This window comes from Lacerta agilis, chromosome 10 (assembly GCF_009819535.1).
Source record: "Lacerta agilis isolate rLacAgi1 chromosome 10, rLacAgi1.pri, whole genome shotgun sequence".
In the NCBI taxonomy this organism is placed as follows: domain Eukaryota; kingdom Metazoa; phylum Chordata; class Lepidosauria; order Squamata; family Lacertidae; genus Lacerta; species Lacerta agilis.
The window spans coordinates 32,128,148-32,151,261 of NC_046321.1; the positions used below are offsets into that span (position 1 = coordinate 32,128,148).

General features: G+C 41.7%; 1 protein-coding gene across 1 annotated transcript in view; it reads right to left on the reverse strand.

Moving 5' to 3' along the window:
* The window catches only part of UTP20 (UTP20 small subunit processome component), a 61,762-nt gene that overhangs the window by 24,111 nt on the left and 14,537 nt on the right, over positions 1-23,114 (reverse strand). Inside the window, 22 exon segments of the mRNA XM_033162906.1 lie at positions 19-106; positions 1,513-1,657; positions 3,845-3,965; positions 3,968-4,039; positions 4,041-4,074; positions 4,745-4,793; positions 4,796-4,817; positions 5,662-5,666; positions 5,917-6,064; positions 8,110-8,318; positions 12,231-12,397; positions 13,059-13,184; positions 13,621-13,706; positions 14,070-14,160; positions 16,192-16,410; positions 17,193-17,436; positions 18,341-18,420; positions 19,407-19,483; positions 20,785-20,943; positions 21,640-21,702; positions 22,159-22,309; positions 22,804-22,909. Of these exon segments, the coding sequence (XP_033018797.1) occupies positions 19-106; positions 1,513-1,657; positions 3,845-3,965; positions 3,968-4,039; positions 4,041-4,074; positions 4,745-4,793; positions 4,796-4,817; positions 5,662-5,666; positions 5,917-6,064; positions 8,110-8,318; positions 12,231-12,397; positions 13,059-13,184; positions 13,621-13,706; positions 14,070-14,160; positions 16,192-16,410; positions 17,193-17,436; positions 18,341-18,420; positions 19,407-19,483; positions 20,785-20,943; positions 21,640-21,702; positions 22,159-22,309; positions 22,804-22,909 (2,462 nt within the window).

Here is a 23,114-nt window from a genome sequence, read left to right on the forward strand (position 1 = left end):
ATAAATAACAAAGCCTACCTGCATCATGTTACTCTGGTGGAGGAAAGGGAGGAGGAGACCAATCAGGATGGAGCTCTGACTCTTGTCTTTTATAAACTTGCTAATTCTATATTCAACAGAAGCAAGAGGTTAGCCCTGCACTGATATAACGATTCAATTACCTACGATATAATCATCTGTTAATGTAAACTGTTGCCGATGTTCTGCTTACCAAAGACCACATGAACACATCAATAAAATCTCCAAAGTGCAAGAGGTCAATAGTTTGATTGCTACAATCGTTTGTCCCTGGTTGCTAAGGGCCACTTTTAATCCAACTATGAAACTATCTTTAGAAGACTTGCTATGGAAAACAAGCAGACTCAAGCAAACCTCCTAAGAAAGGAATTCCAGATCTACAAAGCAGCCACCGTTCACATATATAGTGCTGGTGCCCATGAGGCACAGCAGGTATTACGACTGGTATTCTTATGTGGAAAGGTCCCCGGGTTCACGTTAACCTGCATTTACACTGAAAAAATATATGTAAACTTATATATGTAAAAAGAAATGTAAATATCTGATCACTCCCTTTCTTTGGGAGCGGGGGGAAGATATTTATCTTGGGAATCAGAGCAGTCATATAATCAGATGCATGATGTACATATAATTCTGGTCCACACATTATTTCACACACATGAATGTGGACAACTGCAAGTCGAAGAATAGGTATACACTGTATACCTATCAGTGTATAGGTAAACTACACATATATGAATTAAGATGCAGCACAGAATGGATCAGAAGATTCCTGTCCAAGGTGCTGCCAATCAAGAGTGGACAGTACTGGGCTAGACATCCAATCAGAACAGTCTGATCCGTTATAAGGCATATGCTATGGTGACATGCAGGGAGGAGGCTGCATATGGAGCCAAGAAACTTAAGATTCAGAGCCTTCCATGCCGGCAATACATACAATAGCTTCCAGAGTGAACTCCCATCAAAAAGCCCCACCCTGCCTCACCCTGAAGCTCAAGCTTCCGGACAGCCTCTTGCAGGTGGTTCTCTTGAAAACATTTTTTGTTCACAAGTCTATTCAGTTGTTTAATGTTTTAAAAGGAACCAGTTGTTTTTAACAATTATTTTTATACTGCTTTATAGGGTATTTTACTTTGTGCACCTCCTTATGGTTTTGTGTTAGTGGCGAGTACATTCGTACCTCCGCTTACGTATCCCTCTGGATACGTAAACTTCAGGATGCGAACGCGGCAAACCCGGAAGTATTTTTCCAGGTTTCGCCATGCACATGCGCAGAAGCACTAAACCACACTGCGCACATGTGCAGAAGCAGTCCTCTGGTTGCGAATTCCTCGGGATGTGGCCGGACCTCCGGAAACGGATCCCGTTCGCAACTGGAGGTACCACTGTATATAATTTACTCCTCTCTCTCTCTCTATATATACACATATATAGTAAAAATATAAGGGACCCCTATATAAATCAGTACTCTTAGCAATACCAAGGAACTATTACTTTGAAAGGATGTTTAGTTCTTTGCTGACTTGTGCTCTGTACTTCTTCTTCTTCATCTTGTCCACACTGAACATAGTTTTGCTGAGATACTGAAGGATTGCAGGCACATGAGGGAGAATCAGCTTCACACCCATGGTGGGAACATCTGCAAGGGAGACAGTGAGGTTTATTTACATTCAGAGACGTTAAGTACTCCAAGCAGAAAAACTAAGAATGTCATCCAATCCTCACAAATAGCATAACAATTGTTCTGGGATTATTTCAATTTATATCCCACTTTTCTGCATATACTACCCAAAGGAGGCAACAGAAATAATAGTAAAAATGCAATGAGTTGAATCCAGAGATTCCAGCGCACTAAAGTGGGCTGGTGGAAGTGCTCTTTCCTCCCACCCTTCCCCCCCACCAGCCCACCCAGGAGCTTCTCCCAAGGATGGAGGGATCCTGCTGATGGATGTGGCACCAAGTGGTGTGTTTGTGTGTCCCTGAGTGGAACCAATTTCCACAAGCTTCCACATGATGATGGAACAGTATCAAAGAGATGGGCAAGCTGGCCATATCTTCATATTATATTTTATATGAAAAGGCCTCCTCACTTGGCTAACCTGATGAAATAGGAGTTTATATCAGCCAACAATAAACCAGTGTTTTCAACCACTGTTCCGCGGCACACTAGTGTGCCGCGAGATGTTGCCTGGTGTGCCGTGGGAAAAATTGAAAAATTAATTTATATATAGTCAATATAGGCACAGAGTTAAATTTTTTAAAATTATCTAATGGTGGTGTGCCGCGTGATTTTTTTCATGAAACAAGTGTGCCTTTGCCCAAAAAGGTTGAAAAACACTGCAATACAACTATATGCCATAATAAAATGTTTTGACAACTAAAAATGCAGCTTGTTAACAGGTATTATTATACGGCTCCCAGAAATACTATCATTATGGCTAAACGTGGAAAATATGGTTTGGAAACTAGCACATTTCCTGGGAAACCGCTGACTGTAGTAGAAATTGCTACTAACTGGATTAATTAGGAGACAAGGAACTTGCTATCCAGTTACTGAACGATGCTTTAATTTAAATTATTTAGCCAAACTGAAATGTGTATGTTGCTGCTCAAAACACACTAGTCAATAATATTTGCTTGTCATTGATCTTGAAGTGGATCTGTTATCTCCAGCAAGCTGAAAACTGACAGAGATCCTTCAAGCCAGGATATAACCAGGTACCAGGGGGAAAAAACCAAATACACACCTGTGCACTGTCATTTACCACAATGTAGCACTTTTAATAAGGCCCATCTTTTATCTCAAGTGCTAGGAGTTCTTCTGTTGGTATGCTTTTGACCATATACCCTTTCCATCAGAACTCCTGTTCACTGGAAACCCAGCTCTGTGGCTGCAACACCTCAGTTGTAAAGCTCCCTTCCCTTTATGTGGTTACCTGGCACCAAATCTGATGGTTTTGTATGTGAATATAGTTTTTCATGTCCCCATGCTTTTTCTATGGTTTCAGTGCTGTTTTCAACTGTCCCCTCATGCCCTGCTCTTTCTACTGTTATATCTGAGTGATTTAAGTGATGTTAAGTTATTTTGGGGATTTTATTACTGAAAGGTGGGATAGAAATCCTTTAAGAAAGTAAGAAACAGAGGAAAGGAACCTTGCCGGTGTGAGCTGCAGAATGCTCTATTCCTTTTCTGACAGACAGGCCTATGAACGGAATACTGCGCTGGAAGTCACAAAAACCAGCATTTAGTCTAGACTGACCTGTACAATGGCCATTGGGTGCCCAATGCACCTTCTGCTCTAAGGACCGAAGTGAAAGCTAAATCTGGATGATGAAATTACTAGTATAAGAGGGCTCTTCAGCTGTTGACTGTTACAGGCCAAAACTACAAACTGAACTCAATTACAAGTGATACTTGGTCTTGCGAGGGTCGGGCGGAGAACATATCCAGTGTGAATCTGTGTGGAAACAATACTAGGAACATTGGGAGGAAAAACCCGGACACCACCATGAGAAAAGTTGGTAATGCAGCTCTCAATGAAAAGTCACTCTGCCCCCACCACAACCCATTTATTTATTATGAGTTTTTACAAATGAATTTCCATCTCACCCTTTAATACATGTACTTCTAAGGGAGGCAATAAAAAACAGTAAAAATGAAACTATAAGAAGACTAGACAGCATACATACAATGCATCATCAAGTAAGTGTGCTGAGAATATTTTCTTTCACAATTAGTTTCTAATTCTACCACACAAGCAAAACGGAACAACCAGTTTCGAAAATATTCATTTTGCATAGATTTGGGCACCTAACTCATCCGTACCTTCTGTCGTTTCATCAACTTCTTGGAAGACACAGTCTGTCACTGTCAAGCTGCAAATATGGTCATCGGGCTCCAAGTCAGGAGTGTTTAGAAGACTGTCAGCCACATCCATCACAACACCAGGGCCGTTGCCACCACAAGTTTTTGGTCGAAAGCAGAGCAAACCACATTGGATAACACATCATATTCTGGATGGTCCTGGCATCTGCTTGGCCAGCAAAGGGAACTACCTGAGGGAAAAGGCAACAAACAGGCAGGAAAATACTGATGTAGCAATATCTAACTCTAGCAAATGACTAGTGACAACATTAGAATGAAGCTCCCAACAGGTAAGGCCTAAGTCAGTGGTCCAGAAAAGAATCCAGCAGGCTCTCCTTATGTTCATAATACGAAAGCGGGGAATGGGGAGTAGAGATGCCCCTTTCACAAGTTTGAAGGAACGTTCCATAAGGTCACAGTAGGAACCAAAGCACGTGAAACTCCTGGAATTGTCCCTTGTCATGTTTCTCTAGTTCCTACAACTCCAGACCTTTTATTCTTCTTCACTGTCATAGTCTCAAAAAATTGTCAAAAAGAAGAGAGACAACAACAACAACAGGTGGAGGTGCATATTTCAGGGGCTGAACATTTGCAGAGAACATGCCCCTTGCCCCTTTCAAGTCAGCCCGAATGCTAACTTGAAAAGAAAATGTCAAGAGGATATCGTCATCGGATGAACCATACTGTATATAAATTGTGTTAATAGATAAGATGTGGCTTATCACTGTGCCTGTGTATATGTGCTATAAACAACCACATAAACTTTAGATTAAAAGTGCAGCTCACATATAGACACACACACGTAGCAGTATAGTAAAGTTATACCATGATTCATTGTTTCATTAAGAAGAAGTAATTTACCTGGGGCTTCTGCTGCTCCATATGTGAATGATTTTGAGTAAGAGAGTAGAGAATATTGGCTCTCAGAGCCAACCTGAGGACCTGAGGGAACAAAACAGGAGAAAATAAAACCAGGCGGCAAAATATTGAGGCTGTCTTGGTAGAGATGTTTTGCAAAAGAGAAGCATTAGCATGCTCACAATTTGCTTCTGAAGGAACAATTTACTGTTTGCATTTATCTCCTTTCACACCACAACACTAAGAGCTAAGCCAGGTATTTCTGCCTCCACTAACATCAAGAACAAAACTGGCAATGATGAGTGGAGCCAAGAATGTTGCCATTATGGCTTCTCTACACCCACCACAGCTAAGGCAGTCTAGCATTAAAGGGACCATCTCCAAGTACCTTAGAGTGGTAGAGTAGTGAAGAAAGCAGTTTATAGTCTGAAGGAAGTGCAACCATCCTTTTTTCCTGTTACATACTTAAGAGGTGAGCCAGCACATGCTCACAAGAGACTTCTTTCTGGTTTTATCTAAAAAGAAGTATCCAATATTTGCTTTATGTTTCATTATCTTTGTGAGGCTTGACCAAAGGGTTACTGCAGTGTAGATGGGTGACAGCTTCCATGTCCTTAAGACTATTGTGGCATGAAAGGGTTCCTGTCATGAATGGCAGATCTGTTCCCACTCCCTTGGACTTCAGGTAGTAGGTCTAGCTGTTGTGGCATGCATACTGCCACAGTATGGTAACAGAAAGAGAGGAGTGGCGGGTGCCACTCAGTGACACACTTTCTCCCAACAAAGATGTGGCATTGACTTAGGAACATGTATATTTCACTCAACAAAATTGAAACTTTACATTTGTCAACTATAAACATGAAGTCCCATTCAAGTTTTGTGGAGATGATATAGGCAAAAGCCTTTAGATTCAACAAAACTCGTGCTGTTTATGAAAGGACAAACCCAGTTTATATTGTACTTGGATTAAATTTACATACTTCTGGACTGCAGCTTGAGTGGATACACCGATACATAATAAAATTAGATGTTTTGTTCCTAGCATGCCCTCTGCGCTTCGCCCCAAACACCACTTTCACTCCAAAGCAAGTCATTTGTGCAGTTTGGAAGATGCTTGAGGACACTTGAGACATGCGCCTAAGAGAAGGAAAGCAAGCAACTCTCCAACTTCACGCTTACCTGGGGCCAAACCACCGCATGAAAAACTGCATCAATCTCTTCCACACTAAAGTTGTAAGTTTTGAAGTCAGAGAAAAAGTCTGCTATAAGCTTAAGTCCAAGTCGCCTCAAATTTTTCAGTGGGTTAATTAATTTGAGTTGAATCTGCAAAACAAATCATAACAATCCTGTGAGGGTCTTCTTCTTCTTCTTCTTCTTCTTCTTCTCTTCTTCTTCTTCAGCAAAACATTTAAAGGGCAGTTACCGGTATTCTTTACCACTTAAGATTTAAAAGAGTAGTTACTGAATGTGTCCTCTGGTTGAAAGGAACATTTTTGCCTGGCACCTAAAGATATGTATGTAATGAAAGCACCAGGTGAGCCTCCCAAGGAAGAGTGTTCCACAAATGGGAAGCCACCTCAGAAAAGGCCCATTCTTGTGTTGCCACCCTCCAGATCTCTTGTGGAGGGGACACACAAAGAAGGGTCTCAGATGATGACTGCAGGGTCTGGGTTGGCTCACATTTTAACATTATTACCACTACCAATCCTCCAGATTGTGTCACTAAGGGGAGGGCTTTATAGCAACCTCCCCACCAGGGCTAGAACATGTCAGTCAGCAATAAATCAGGTCCCTTAGCAGAGGACGTTCCTAAAACTAACATTAATATTGCACAGCAAATAAAGATACTGAAATCTGTTCACATAGCACAAGAGCAAAAAGCAAGCATGGGGAGATGACAAGCCCACCTAGGGCCACCCAAAAATCTAGGCAGTGTGAGGTAGCTGCCTCAAGCAGCAGGTGTTGAGAGTGGAGAACACTACGAGTATGAATTTAAGATTCAACAGCCAGCCTGGCTAGTTTCTATATGTGAGAGCTGCATGGCGAGGAAGCATCTTACCTCAAGAGGCAATTTGTTAGCCAGCCCTGTGTCCACAAGGGAAAAAAATCTACCTCAATGAGAACTGTAGGAAATAGTAACCCCACACCGCCATTTATAACTATACAAGTTAACATTTAACACAGACAGTAGTATTAGTAGGCAATAAATGACTAATGTGTTTTGAAAAAGACCCAGTAGAATATAAATGAGGCTCTTAATTGGCATTTATGTCCTCACTAGATAATGAAGTGTTAAATTAAGTTCAACAAATGGCAACGCTGAAAAAAATATTTGTGAAGCCTGGAGTTACTGAATTACAGCTTTTTGTCTCAAGAGTTAGTGAATAACTTCATGTGCAAAACTAATTACCATGGACTTCAGCAACACTGCTGTCAAAATGATTACTTTGAGCTCAGTCTGAATGTCTGCATGTCCATGGAGTGCAATATTGTACATCAGATCTTGCACTGTTACTTTCTGGGTGTTGCTCTTTTTGAACTTCCTGGCTACTGCTGCAGCAGTAAGAGGCAATGGCAGGCTTGCAAGTCACATTAAGCCAACTATAGTCTAATGTGAAAAAGCAACATGCAGGTGCACATTACTCAAAAAATTTCCATGGTAATCCTTTTCCACTCCTGCTGCTATCATGCTTTGGCTGAAAGAAACCAGAGTTTGGCTTGTTGCACTGGCCAAACCCAGGCTCATGGTATGTTTCTCTCCAAACAAGCCACAAGTATTAAGCCCAAAATAAACCTTGGTTACAAACCACAAGCCCAACTTCAAACGACACAAGCCAGACTCTGGCTTGTTTTGCACACAGCATGGCAGCAGCAGGAGCAGTGAAGGAGAATTAGATTTTTATACCTCTCTCCTCAATTGCACAAAAGGACAAATGAAATTCTTTCATATCCTTTTGGTTTGGAAGGCGGTAAAAGACAGGATTTCCCTCTCTCTCATCAATATTTGATTTATATTTGGAACCACCGGTATGTACAATTGGAACAGAATAGGGCGATTTATGGTTTCGTTTATGAGCAAGTGGAATTTAAATTAGCTTTATATGCAGATTATTTATTACTCCTAACTAGTATTTATGTCAGAATTAATAACAATAATTGATAGAATTTTAAGGTATACAATTAATTGGTTAAAATCTGAATTAATGCCAGTGGATGTCAAAGCATAAAAGACGAAGTGTGGTCAGAGAAAATTGTTCATGAGGAACTCTCCTTGGTCCTGAAATGAGCAACGTGCCTTGCTCTATCATGCTCCATGGGCTTCTCATCAGAAACAGAACAGAATGCATACACAGGAGCAAACTTCTCACCTTTTCCCGTTCCTGAAGAATGTGGGATACTGTTGCCATCATGCAAAGTAAAATCTGCAAAATCTCAGGCAGGTACTGGCTGATCAGATGCCCCATGTTTTTCAGTACTACTTCCAGGCTGTTGAAAAGGCTATGCTGCCGACCTAGAGGCAAGACTCGAGATAAATCGAGTTCTTCCACTGCTTGGAGCACTGCAGAGAGGCAATCTCCTACCAAAAGAAAAAAGGAAAAGGAAGTGGGGTGGGGTGGGTTTAGGAAGCAACAATAGTATCGTCTTGCTAATAACGCTACAGAGATTGAAGGTACTATTCAGTTTTGGTAGATGCATTTCTAGATGGAATATCCCACTCCTAAAGATACAGAAATTAGCAAATCAATAATACCCAGGCTTCTGTTGCAATGCTATACACCCAATTTTAAGAACCAAATTCTAGAGAAGGTGTTTTTTTCTATTAAAAAAAAAACCCTGAAAAGCAGCAGAAGCAATATATGGTTTAGAGAGCAAAAATTAGAATGACCCCTTAATGGGTGTGTTTTGCCCTTGGCAGCTAAATCCCACTAAACATAGTGTGGCTTACACTCTAGTAAGCATTAAGAGGATTGCACTTTAAGAGATTTTTGGTTTCCACAAACAAGATGAAGAACTAATGTTCCCCACTATTACTAAATGTAAAAATAGGGTCACAGGGAATGCAGGGTCATTATTCAGTGGGGGGGAAAACACATTAGACAAAAGGGATCGCAGTGTAATGCAGACTCTGTATGTAAAAGGTAAAGGTAAAGGACCCCTGGACAGTTAAGTCCAGTCAAAAGAGACTCTAGGGTGCGGCACTGATCTCGCTTCAGGTGGAGGAAGCCAGCACTTGTCTGCAGACAGCTTCCTGGGTCATGTGGCCAGCATGACTAAACCGCTTCTGGCGCAACGGAACACCATGACGGAAGCCAGAGTGCACAGAAACGCCGTTTACCTTCTCGTCGCAGCAGTACCTATTTATCTACTTGCACTAGTGTGCTTTGAACTCCTAGGTTGGCAGAAGCTGAGACACAGCAAAGGGAGCTCACCCCATTGTGCAGATTTGAACTGGATTAAAATATTCTGAAGAACCACCCAAAACAAATACTTCAAATAAATCAGCAGCCCGAGGAATCTTCTCCCAACTTTCCCCCTAATTTTCCAATCAAAATCAGCAATCCATTTCTCCTTAAAACTCTCAAGCCAACTCTCAAAGCTGCTTCATTATCACACAAGATGCCCAGATACGTGGTTTTAACACTGAAGCATGTTAGACATGCAACAAAATATGCCACTATATTTTACAGTTCAGGCTATAAGCTACGAAGAAGCAACAAAATATTGCAGTGTATCGTCACCTGGCATACTTCTTTACCATTGGGCCCTTCCTAGCTTCAATCCTGGTTCAAAATTGGGAAAGGAGTACGACAAGGCTGTATATTGTCTCCCTGCTTATTTAACTTATATGCAGAATTCATCATGCGAAAGGCTGGACTGGATGAATCCCAAACCGGAATTAAGATTGCCGGAAAAAATATCAACAACCTCAGATATGCTGATGACACTACCTTGATGGCAGAAAGTGAAGAGGAATTAAAGAACCTTTTAATGAGGGTGAAAGAGGAGAGCGCAAAATATGGTCTGAAGCTCAACATAAAAAAACTAAGATCATGGCCACTGGTCCCATCACCTCCTGACAAATAGAAGAGGAAGAAATGGAGGCAGTGAGAGATTTCACTTTTTTGGGTTCCACGATCACTGCAGATGGTGACAGCAGTCACGAAATTAGAAGACGCCTGCTTCTTGGGAGAAAAGCAATGACAAACCTAGACAGCATGTTGAAAAGCAAAGACATCACCTTGCCGACAAAGGTCCGTATAGTTAAAGCTATGGTTTTCCCAGTAGTAATGTACGGAAGTGAGAGCTGGACCATAAAGAAGGCTGATCGCCGAAGAATTGATGCTTTTGACTTATGGTGCTGGAGGAGACTCTTGAGAGTCCCATGGACTGCAAGAAGATCAAACCTATCCATTCTCAAAGAAATCAGCCCTGAGTGCTCACTAGAAGGACAGATCCTGAAGTTGAGGCCCCAGTACTTTGGCCACCTCATGAGAAGAGAAGACTCCCTAGAAAAGACCCTGATGTTGGGAAAGATGGAGGGCACAAGGAGAAGGGGACGACAGAGGATGAGATGGTTGGATAGTGTTCTCGAAGCTACTAACATGAGTTTGGCCAAACTGCGAGAGGCAGTGAAGGATAGGCGTGCCTGGCGTGCTCTGGTCCATGGGGTCACGAAGAGTCGGACACGACTGAACGACTGAACAACAACAAGCTTCAATCCTGTTGGGCTCTTACTAGCCATGTTCACCATTAGATAAAAAGTTTCTCATGTACGACTTCCGGCGGCGACGCCATTGCGGGTGGTCGTGGGTTGCTTCGGCTGCGAAGCGCCCAGTCCATCCCGGGGGTTTGGAGCCCCGCTACCGCAAAGCGGGGCTCCTGTGGGGTGCGGGAAGAGCGTCCCGCACCCTGGGCTCCCCGGCTGTGCCCGTTGTGGCTCCAAACCCTTCCCTCGCTCCCCCTGTAAAGGGGGAGTGGGGGTGAAGGGACGACGGAGCCGGGCTGTAGGGGACATGCCCCAACCGGGATGTAAATGCGGCGGCAAAGCCTGTGATGAGCGTCTAAGTTCTACCTGTCTTTTGTGAATTGAAAGAACCCGGTGGTTGTGAGTATTATTGACTTTGATTGACTTTTATATCTTTGGAACGATCCAGGGGGAAGAGGAAAAGGAGCCTGCTTCCCTCCCTTCGGGAGAGAAAGAAAATAACCTGTTTGAGTGACTGCTGCTACAACAATGGATATAAAGTGCTTGGAATTTGAAAACTGAGACTGCTGAGATTTCCCTTTGGGGATTAAGTGGGCAGAAAATATCTCCTTTTAAAGTTTTGATCTTTACACTCTGGCTTCAGAAAAAATGGCGATGGGAAATTTGGACTGACGTGGGAAACGTGGGAAACAATTGAAACAAAGGAAGGAAGAGACAGGAACTGAAATTTGAAACCCACCCTCCCCTCCAAAATGCTGGACTTTGTGCTCGAACTTGTTTTGAACTCTGGTCTAAAGGAGGAAGGAATGTTTGCTGTCTTGAGGCTGGAACTGCTTAATCGGAAACTGCAAGTCTTGAGTGGGATTATAAATAAAAAGAACTTATTTCCCACAGAGGAGGCTTTTCAAAAGTTTTACACAATGGAAGAAAACCTTGGCAGAGAGTTAGGAGGGGTACTTGAAGGATGGTCTGATTATGGCTGGGCGACTCCGGGAAAAGGAACCGTTTTCTGGGGGTGGCAGCCCCGGAACGGGAAAATTTACAATATCCAGACCCCGAGGTGGGAGCTCGGGGGCATGGGACATGGAATTAAGATATCTACATGAAGAAGAAGTATGGTACAAAGAAACGGAGGAGCCTAGAAATGGTGTGATGTGTACCCTGAAACTTGATGCAAGGTCTGTTGTGAATACTGCCTGGATCTGTGGACATTTGGTAAAAGAAGACATCTCAAGGATTGGTTCCGGCGAAAGACAGAGAAAGACAATGGACAGAGGGGGGGTGGGATGAAGTACTAAATGTAAAATGCAAATGGTCTGCTATGGTATCTGAAATCGGAGAGTGAAGCTTGTTAATTATAAGTTTATTTTGAATAAGTAAGGGGATATTGGATTTTAAGTTAAAGCAGCATGATAATGGACAGAAGAAATAAGTTTAGTTTTTATAAGAATATTTTGTTAAGATTTACGATATAATAGGATGATGAAGATAATTGTGTTATCTTTGATCTGAGTTAAATTCTTTTTTATAGAGAAAAGGTGTTAAGAAAGTAAAATATGGATTTAAAACCGAAGGTGAAGAGGCAGGGGAAGTCAAACGTCAAGATTCGGAAATAGAAAAATTTTTTTGCTAGGTATATAAACAAGAAGAAGAATCCTGGCATTATGTGTATTTGTAATTGTTTTGTATTTGTAGGTGTGGGTCTGGGTTTGTGTTGTATTATGAAAATGCTAATAAATTCTTCTAAAAAAAAAAAAAAAGTTTCTCATGTACAAGCCATACCATTGCTGAAGTGCTTCACAGGCTCAAATAGCAGATCCAGGAACATCCTAATCTCTTCAGGCAGTGAGCCAGCAAGGAATCTCAAAACAATCGCCATGCGTGTCCCAGCAGCTGACTTCCCCTGTGTTTTGCTTCCAGTTTTATTTCTCATCCGTCCATACAGAATCCTTCCAATACCAAAAAGAAGTTATTACATTAGCTATTCACAGGTGACCAGCCTGAATACAAAAGACTTGGTCCTTTGGGCCTGTTGACCTTTTATTAATTTTTTATAGAAAAGAACTATTACACAGACTTAGAGAATGCTTCCAAGTTGCCAGACTTGCAATCATACTTTTGGCTGCAAAATGAGAGCTATCACAACCCACACGCTCCCGCCATTTTGTTTTGATTATTGCCTGCCCTACCCTCCCAGCAACCCTGTGAGGTAAGTGAAACCAACTCGGGATGACTGGCCCAAGGCTACCCAATGAACTTCATGGCAGACTTGGTATTTGAATCCAGATTTGAATCCTAGCCCTAGTTCGGGACACTACTTTGGCCCCCACCAAGATAATTACTGACGCAATTTCCCAGTTTCTTAACCATTTGGAAGAACTACAATGAATCCTCACTTAACTTACAGAAGACAGTTTTCCACTAAAGGAAAAGTGGGCTAAGTAACCCATATATTATTTGGAATGGGTAAAACCTGAGAAACGGGTCCAAAAATCCAACCATCTTCCTATTGAAGTACGCCCATACATTGTCATATTTCATTTGTAAAGATCCATAAGGAACCTCTACAGACTTGATTTCTAAGTTAATAATATACAGAAGCGCCTTAACCTCATTAGAACAGGAACAAGCTCTGGTCGGTGCAGTGCCTTCACTGTGGTGTTTTCTTCAGAAATGCTGAAATGAACTATTTCTTCCTTAAAGCTCTTGTCTTCCAGTAGCCGTTCCAAGTTCTCTCTGTAAGTAGATAATGCAATATTAAGAAAAAGATTATCTACACAATGTATTAGAAAATGAAGACACAGATCCTAGAAACAAATTGTTTATGCTTGGGGAAGAGAGCACCTGTCAAGAACATGCATGTGTGAACACTTATGCACCATTTGCTCTGGCCATGAAATATTTCTCCTATATGATGGCTGAAGCAAAACAAACAGCCCAATCAAACTGGCGATGCAATCCAGCAAGTGTTCCTCCACCGACTGAGGGCATCCATTAGTGCAACAGGGATGGAAAGAATTCCCAGAAACTCATCCCCTGCCCTTCTTGCATCACCCAGCCTCCCCACCAACTCCAAAGGATTGAGGAACCCCTGGAGCAAAATTTGGGGAGCTAAGAGGGAGGAGCTAATGTCTTCCATCAGCAGAGCAATCTCACCCGTAGAACTTCTTACCTGTATGGCAGTAAGTGTGGATGCTTGTAAGTCATGATACAGTCAAGAGCTACTTTTTGCACACTCTGGTCTTGATGAGACAGCAGCTGAAGATAATGTTTTAGAAGAAATAAGTCAGAAGAAAGCACACATAGGCCAGATTCCATCTTATATTGCTTTAGTAAATCCCCTCTGTTAAAAAGCTTAAGAAACTCATTTATTCAGAATTTTTCAAGAACAACAGAAAGTCAGTTTAGTAGCAAGCATTGGTGCAGGTTAATCAGCAATGACTTCCACAATACTACATTGGCAAACTTAACTGCTTCAAAAGATAACATATATTTTGCACAGGCATGCAAAAGGGATAAATACCAAGTTCTACCAAGACATTTTGAAATTTGCATGGTCCTTGCAGGACAACAACTAGACACACATCTAAACAAAATTAAAAAGAAGTTCAGAAGTTTCACCTGAGTGTATATTTCATTCAATTTTGCTTCTAAATACAATGCACGTGGATTTGAAAATTGGGCAAACAGTTGCAAGTGGGTGATGAGCTGTCTGAAAAACAAATTGGAACACAGAAGTTAACAGCAGAAAGCAATTGTTCCAAGTCATCATTTTAAAAAATTGATTTTTTTGGGTAATGATTTTTTAAAAATAAAATTGAAGGAAGTCTACTGAAGCACTTTCTTTAAGTTCAAAGGCTGTTGAAACCCATTAAAAACCAGGGTTTTCAACACTAGGTATCACTCAGTAGTTCATCTTCCCTTTGCTGAAAGGAGGAAGAGGAGAATTTGGGAGAGGAGGAGAGAAGTCGTAATAAGTCATCCTAGTGATAAAAGTAGGCAGAACTGATCCAAATCCCCAGCTTCTAGCCATCCACAAATTGACTCAGCTTCTCATACTATCCTCACTCGATGATCTTTACTTCTTCACACATCACAATAAACCATGGTTTGCGGCTTACCATGGTTTACCATGATCAAGCAATATGTTTGTGTACACCGGTGATCATTCCTGCTTCACTCATCCCCTGGCACAAGAGGAACAACTATGAAGCCACTGTTAAGCTTGGCCTCCTGTTACATCCAAGTACATGAAAACGTCCAGTTAGCCTTAAACCATGGCTTGTTGCTGACATGGATTGTGGCTAGTCCCACGTTCAGATGCAATGGAAAGTCAAGCTTAATTGTGGCTTCCTGGTTAATTTCTTCTGCTCCCACCAAAGGAGGAGTGGAACAGGATCTAATAGACAGTGTGCAACAGTGTAAAACCATAAGCCAGAAATCATGCTTATCATGATGAGTGAATCTAAGAATATGCACATAATAGAAAAATTGTTATGTTTATATAATGCTCTGCAACTGCAGCACAACCTTTAGTGCTAAATAGCAGGAAGATAATTATGAAGACTTACTACTTGTGAGGCAGTCACTTTGTGTAACGGGCCTTTATCTCTAGCATAGAACAGCCCCTCAAGAATACAGGAGTTGGTTGTCTCTGTCATAAACCTGCCACAATCTATTTGCACCAGAAAGTAAAGAATTTATGCTCTAAAGTTAAACAATAGTGGAAGGACACTGACAGAGAAATGACCCTGGGGTCAATGGGGGGGGGGAAACCTTCACTAAAGATTCATTAACACTTGGGCCCATAAATCTTTTACTTCCTGAGTTACTGATATAGGTATTTTTAAAATTCCTTTGAGGAACAAGAATTTTTGAGGCTGGAGTTCTGTCACAATCAAGAAGACTTTGGATTTGATATCCCGCTTTATCACTACCCGAAGGAGTCTCAAAGCGGCTAACATTCTCCTTTCCCTTCCTCCCCCACAACAAACACTCTGTGAGGTGAGTGGGGCTGAGAGACTTCAGAGAAGTGTGACTAGCCCAAGGTCACCCAGCAGCTGCATGTGGTGGAACAGAGACACGAACCCGGTTCCCCAGATTATGATTCTTAACCACTGCACCACAATGGCATTCCACCCACCCACCCGACTCTCTCAATCCTGGCCTACAATTCTCACAATAGAAACTCATAGAATCAAAGAATTGTAGTGTTGGAAGGGACCCTAGGAATCTAGTCCAACCCCCTTGCAATGCAGGAATATGCAGCGTTACATACGGGGATCAAACCTGCAACCTTGGTGTTATCAGCACCATGCTCTAATCAACAAATGCAGAATTTTAGCACTACAGCAATGACCAGCCAGAACCAACCATGATTTGCGATCTTCCCACCACTGGAAGAGCTATTGTTCTCTGTTTCATAACGTGATTAGCATGTTCTCTTGTTACGTAAGAGGTGGGGATCTTTTTATAGTTTGTGGGCCATATCACGGAGCTGTTTCAAAGTCCTCTGGAAGCAGCCTTGGAATGCCCCTTTCAACCTCCAATTTTTTATGGGCCATTCATGGGGGAGTAAGAACCACAAGCCAAATTACATTCAAAAGTGATCTTCTTCACCTTATGTGTACACTATGTAAAAGAATATAGGTTTCACCACCCCAGCCCTCCTCTTCCCAACCTGATCTTCTCCAATATTTGTGGGACAGAAAGTTTTCCGTCCCTGTAATTAAGTAAAGCTTACTTTGACGCAGCTCTTCTAGTCTTCTTTTTTGGCATCTCTTCCATCACTGGCTCTTCAGAAGTTTGCTTCTCTCCCTCATTCTCATCCTCATCCTTCTCATCATCTTTCATGGTTGTTGCATCTCCTTCCACGGTGAGGTCTCGTTTTACACTGCTACCACTTTTCTTTCTAAGGTCTTGTGCTGGAGCTACCAGTGAATCTGCAGGATAGTATTCGTTGCTGTAAAAAGAAAAGCAAGAAAACAAAAAAGGGATGGCCTAGAACTCCTGCAGCCTGTTTCTAGTTAGGCCTTCCTGCCTGTTGCTTCTCTCTTTTCGATTTATTCAAATGCCTCGGTAAAAATATATATTTCATGTTGTGATTACCTCACACCTCCCCCTCCTTAAGTCTCCACACGGGTTCCGTGTTATTCTACGCACCAACCTCAAGCTCCTACTGCTTATATTTAACACTGACATTTAGCTATCTTTATAGCCTCTCTCCAGAAGTTGTTTGCCTGGTGGCGCAGAGCCACGGTGCTTATTTTCCAGATGGTGTGTTGCTGCCACTCGCCCACTGACCTCCCCACCATCTCACCATCAAAACACCCGTTGGGGAGCTAGTGTTGCAGTTCCTCCCGACCAGGTAGGTCCTGTCTGTCTGTCTCTCATCAACTTATGGAAGTTACTAGAAACTTCTGTTTTCTGTTGTTCTATTCTTTCCTCTGCCTGGAATGCCCTCCCAAACCACCTCCCATTTCTCCAACAATTTTTACCTCCCAGCAATTATGTGCAGATCATGGCTAGGGCTAAGTTAATTTCTCACTAAGTTCTGAGAATTATTAGTGTACACACACACACACACACACACCCATGCACACTCACACAAACACACGTCTGCACACAAATATAGAGCGATCCCTGAAGTTGTCTTAAAAATTACGCAGGTAACTTTCGATAGCATTTAAAACCAGTACTCAAAAATTATTCCCTCTCTTGCCCACTCTCGGTGAAAATACTCACGTAATAAACCTTAAGAGAAGCGGAGAGAGTTCCCTAGACCTGGGCTCCACTCTGTCTGGAAATTTTGACATTGCCTTCCAAAGCAACAGCCTAAAATTCGCGTGATCTGTCCTCTCATTGCAGCATGTCTGACATTTCAGCTGCTCAATATACAAAGTTCTGACGTCTCTTCCATGGATTTCTTCTCCTTGAGCATCCATAATGTCCCACTGATCTTCTTCCAGCTCATTATGTAGCTCTCTCTCTACAGAAAAAGCAAAACTATAATTCTGTTTTATTACTCTTTAGAAGCTTCTGATCATGTATTAGTACAAGGCCGTAAGTTCCATTTACTATTTTGAAGGCACTGCAGCTAATACAGTACCCCGCTGCTCTTGGAGGGTATGTCATAAAAAGTGGGAGAACAGTTATTAGAAAATGTTCCAACAAGATGATGCAGCTATAGTTAAGACAAGTGGAGCCCAGGGCTGGGCGATGTAGGGTTTTCAACATTGCAGCATATCGCCAGCTAAACATCACGGTTTGACGATATAGCACAATGTTTCAAAAAGCTGCACTGGCTCCAGCTGGCAAGTTGCTGGGTGCAACTGCTGCAGCTCTCATTGTGGGAGCTGAGACACTTTCACCCCAGCACCTCGCAAGCTGTGGCCAATACAGCTGGCCCCAATCTGCTGCTCTAACGGGGTGGAAAGGATCCTGCCCCCAGCTGAGCGAGCTCTGAGGCCCCTTGAGAGACTCACAGCTTTTCACCCCATGTATAAAGCTTTCTGGATGTCTTTAAGCAGACATAACATTTGTATAGAGCAGATGTAGCTAACATGGTCTCCTACAGGTGTTGTGGGACTACCATCAGCATGGCCAATGGTCTAGGAAGGAGACGTCTTGCTCCCACCACTGCATGTAGCCTCTGTATGCCTTGAAGTTGTTCTACTAGTTTCTTTTCTTAGGAAAAACAAAAGCAGCAACAGGAAGAGAGGAAACAACTTTGAGACACTTGAACACCTCCCATTCTGGGGCTGAGAATGGAGTGGGAGAAAGAGAAAAACTCTCCTGAACTGTACAAATTCAGAAACCCCTAGACTTAGTTCATGAGCAGCTCTGATCCTTGGCTGGACTATTATGAAACCATTAAAGTTGCTTTCTCTTACCAGCATAAATGACAGCCTTTTCCAAATGTTCGAAGTAAACTTTCCAAAACTGTTTGTTTTCCATTTCATTTGCATGAGAGCTAATTTAAAAAATAAATAAAGGGGGGATGTAAAATTGGGCAACTTCAGCCTATAAAATAAAACTACAAATACTACTGGCATAAAGGAAGACAAATAATACCAGCATTTCTACGCTGGGCATAGACGAGAGAGCTGTTGATCCCTCCTCTGTGCCCAGCATAGAAACCAAAGAAACTCCATTACTCCTCTGTCGGCCCACTCACTCCCCAACATGGAATATCATGCACTACTGCTTGCAGATCCTGGTCAGCTAGGTCTACCAAGATAGTCCATAAAAACAAGGCTGTCCTATTTGGTTCACTGACACTATTAAGGATCTACAGCTTTCTGATATTAATTGACAGGGTTTCCTTCTGGTCATGTGAGAATCCAAAAGTGCTTTGCAAAATGTTTCCAAAACAGAATACTAAATCTTGTAAATCAAGCGGTGGCCCTTCAGATGTTGATAGGCCCCAACTCCCTTCAGTCCCGGCCAGCATAGCCAATGGTCAGGGATGATGAGAGCTGGAGTCAAACAAAATCTGGAAGGCCAGAGGTCTCCTATTCCTGTCATAAATATACACTCCTATATGGGATAGTCATTCTCTTCATTATATGGGAAGCCTGGAATCAAATTTTAGCTCTGCCATTGCTTTACTAGTGGGCTTTGACAGCCCTCTCTGCTTCAGCTTCAGTTAAGAATGTGTAAAATGAGAACATTAGAAACTTATATTTATGAATAAGATAAAGAAATATTTTGCACTATAAGTCTTAGGAAGCAGGGGTGACATTTTCTAAAGTAAGGAATGAATTTGACCCAAACGCATGAAGATGCAAACCACTCACTTTTAAAACAGGACATTCAGCAATCCAAGCAGAAATATGCCTTGCAATTAATTTAATTTCCCCACCTATCAAAATACACGTAGAACTCTCACCCAGATCAATTTTATACTTTATTTGTTTATACAGTTTTTATTATTCAGGAGTGGGAGGAAATACTTACGCTATAAGCTCAATCACAGGAACCCACAATGGATTGAAGTTGATATAAAGCATTCCCAGTAAATACCGAAGAGGCACCTAGGATAATATTTCAATATGGGTTTTTTTTGTATCTTTAAACCATCGTTAATACATTTATTAGTGGTACTCATTCTCACAAAACCAAACATTTCCATTTAACATTTACAATCTGTTAATTTGCCTGGTCCCTGTAAAAGCTCCAGTAACTCAATTGTTCTAGTAAATCAAAAAGTTTCCTCTCATTCTACTGTGACAAAGCAGAAAAAGCCTCAGAATATTAAGCTTGGAGCAATATCAATGGCCTGCTTCACTGCGATGGTTTCCCAAAATAGATCCCCTTGTGTTTAGTAACAATATGTAAATGAATTATCCGTCTCCTCCTATAACAGTGGGTGACAAAGTTCTATAGGATGCCACTGCAAAGAAGGAAAAGCATGAACTGGCCATCAATAGGTGCTCGATGAGTGGAGATGCACTAGGTGTATTTTCAATTCCCCTCCACACATAGAACAAACACACAAAGGGGGATTGGAATCATTCTTTCTGTCTTTTCAAAAAGAAAGATAGTACAAAGGGTGAAAACAGGCTGCAAGTACATAGGTTTGCACTAGCCATTGGGAATTCTATTGAATCAGGTTTCCTGGCTGCACATGTAATTGTGCAAGTTCCTCTGAAAATGTGTGGAGGTCAGAGGGTGGGTTCAGGAGACCTATGGAGATCTTGCTTCCCCCCTCCATGCATTATCTCTACAGATGAAGGATAGGTAAGGATAGATCTAGAGAAGCACTGCACTGAACCCACCCCTTGTAGTCTGTGCAATATACAGACCCTCCCTCTGCAAGCACCTGGCCAGTTATGACACCTGGTATTATGCTAATAGACTAAAGACAACATTTGGGACAGATCAGGAAGACAAGCTAATCTTTTACAAATGCAAAAAGCAAACTTGGAGAACAGTAAAGGGAAACCAGTTTTTCTTCAAAAGAAAAACAAAAGAGAACCCTCTTCAGCTGTAAAAGCACAGTTGCTAACAGAAACAAATATCCTTCAATAGTTTTCATTTGTTTAGCAACAGCCAATTCAGAAACAAAATTCACTGCCCACAGTTTTACATAGACAGGGACTCCCCCATGTTCTTAAACAAAGGAGAAAAATAGGGCCACCTTTGTTCTGTGCATGACATGCAGGATCTGGATCTCAGCCACTACAGCTAGTTTGTTTCTTGAAACCAGTTATCAAAACGCCCACATGTTGTTAAGCCTGTTATGATGAAGTACAAAAGGAAACTCAATCTGTACGTGACCTTCTTTAGCAAGAAGGGAAAAGCTGTAGCATGTCCTTCAAGAATGACATTTTACCTCCTGTAAAGGTCCCGCAGGGGTCAGGGGTTGGACTGCATCATGCCTCAGCTTTCTTAAGTGGAGCAGTTTCTCACGATAATCATTGATGCTTGCTGGCACAAGTTCAGCTTGAAGCAATATGGCAAATACAGACTGTAGCTCCCCCATGCCCATATCCTTAGCAAAAGCAAAAGAAACAGCTGGTGTTACAAGATTTATGTAAAACAAGGCTTCGTGGAAGAGTTCCCGCACAGCTGTTAGAAGTCAGCTGAGGATCAAATATACTGCATTCACTCGAATTTGATGTGCACTATTTTTGGCCAAATAATGTCGCAAAAATTAGGGTGTGCATTAGATTTGATGGCGCATTAGATTTGACTGCAAGTTTGAAAAACACTGCTTGCATAGCAAATACTTTTTTGGTTTCAAGGTTTTGAACACTGAAGCGTGCATTAGATTCAATGGTGCATTAGATTCACATAAATACAGTATCAAAAAAAATGTACAGCAAAAATGGCAAGACAGTAAGGGGAAAAAAACCACACCCAGCAATTGAACTGTAGTGACACCAAATAATCATTTTCAGCCAGGAAAAACACACCACTCTTCATTTAAATTCAAGATATTCCCATTCATGACCACTCCTCTCCAAAAAGACAAATGTATAACACACTTATGTTTCTCCTAAACTTTTGCATAACTAAGCCCTCATTAAGCAAAAGGATCTAAAGCTTAAATTACCTAGAAAAGAAGAACCCCATAACAACATTCAATGAATTATGTAATAGTAAAACTATACAATGTTTTATCTACCAGTGCAATCTTAGTTGCTTGGGCAGCACCCGGACAGCATTATTTTACATGAAATATTACCTCACTCCCCACAGGAAGCTGGACATCAAAATGATTTAAAATCCTTATTGTCAACAGTCGTACCTATCAAAGGGGAAATCAGATTTCATTACATTTTTCATGCTACAAAATCAGGCATAATGAAAAGGATGCAACTGAAAGGTATTAATTTATCATTTATTTACATTAAGTATTTTGCTCCTACTCCTTAGCCAAGAATAAGCTCCCAAAACAGCTTACAAATATCTTACAAACATCTTTTAGCCTTAAAATCTAAAACATGTGGCACATAACTAAAAGAGATTGAGGGGGGAGGAGGAAAAAAGCGAACTCGTTTTCTTTGTTACGACCAGCTAGAATGGAAGTTCATCGAGAAGAGGAGCCTAAATCGGCTGGTCTCTCAGCTGAGGGGATGGAGAAGCAAGCAGTCCTATGACAGATGCTCCCTGACCAGCTTCTTCATTAAGGAATTCTACCTCAACAGTAACTGTTTCAAAACACAATGCATTCAGCAAGAAACTGCTAGAAAATAAATGTTACCTTGGATACACTGCTTGAAATATTGGCTTGCAATTTTAAAAGCAATTCCATCAGACTCTCTTGGGACAGATGTTTACAGTACCCACACAATGCCAATCTTGTACAATACAGATCAGCCAACAGCAAGGCAGATGGGTCTGAAGGAAATGCCCTGGGGAAAAGAGGCACGTTACTATCAGTCAATATATAATTAAATACAGTGGTACCCCTAGTTACGTGCACCTCCAGTTACGTATCCTTCAGGATACATACATGGCAAACCCGGAAGTATTTTTCAGGGTTTCGCAGTGCGCACAGAAGCGCTAAACCGCACTGCGCACATGTGCAGAAGTGGCACCTCCAGTTGCGAATTCCTCAGGATGCGGCCGGACCTCCGGAACAGATCCCGTTCGCAACCGGAGGTACCACTGTATAAGCAAAAATGGATGGGAAGTAAAATATTAATACTTAACATGTGTGTTATTTGTCTTTAACCTGAAGCAAACTGTTGATCTGGCAATATGGTTAGAAATAACTCAACCCAATGATTACTACTGGACAATGCATGCACTCTAAACTTTGGAAAACACAGCGCTAAACAAGCACACGCAAGCTCAACATATTGCTCCATACATAAAAGGCAAACTTCGTCTCCCCATTACATACATCAACAAAGTCTTTATGCGTTCCACTGGTAACAGATCTAGAATTTCCAAGGATTCTGCTAAACTAAGCAGTGTGCTCACAGCTTGGCAGACCACAAACAGGCTTCCTGGGAAAACAAAACGGGAATAAGTTATATATTAATCCATACTTTGTGACTACACCCTTGGGGAGCCCTTTAATTTTAAAAAATCTATACAAAATGCAAAAGACTGGCTGCTTTCCCATGTAATGCTAAATAATGGTTTGGTGCACCATGAACAAGCTGCAATGAGGACTTCTGCAGAGATCAGTTTCCCTTTCAAAGAATGCTG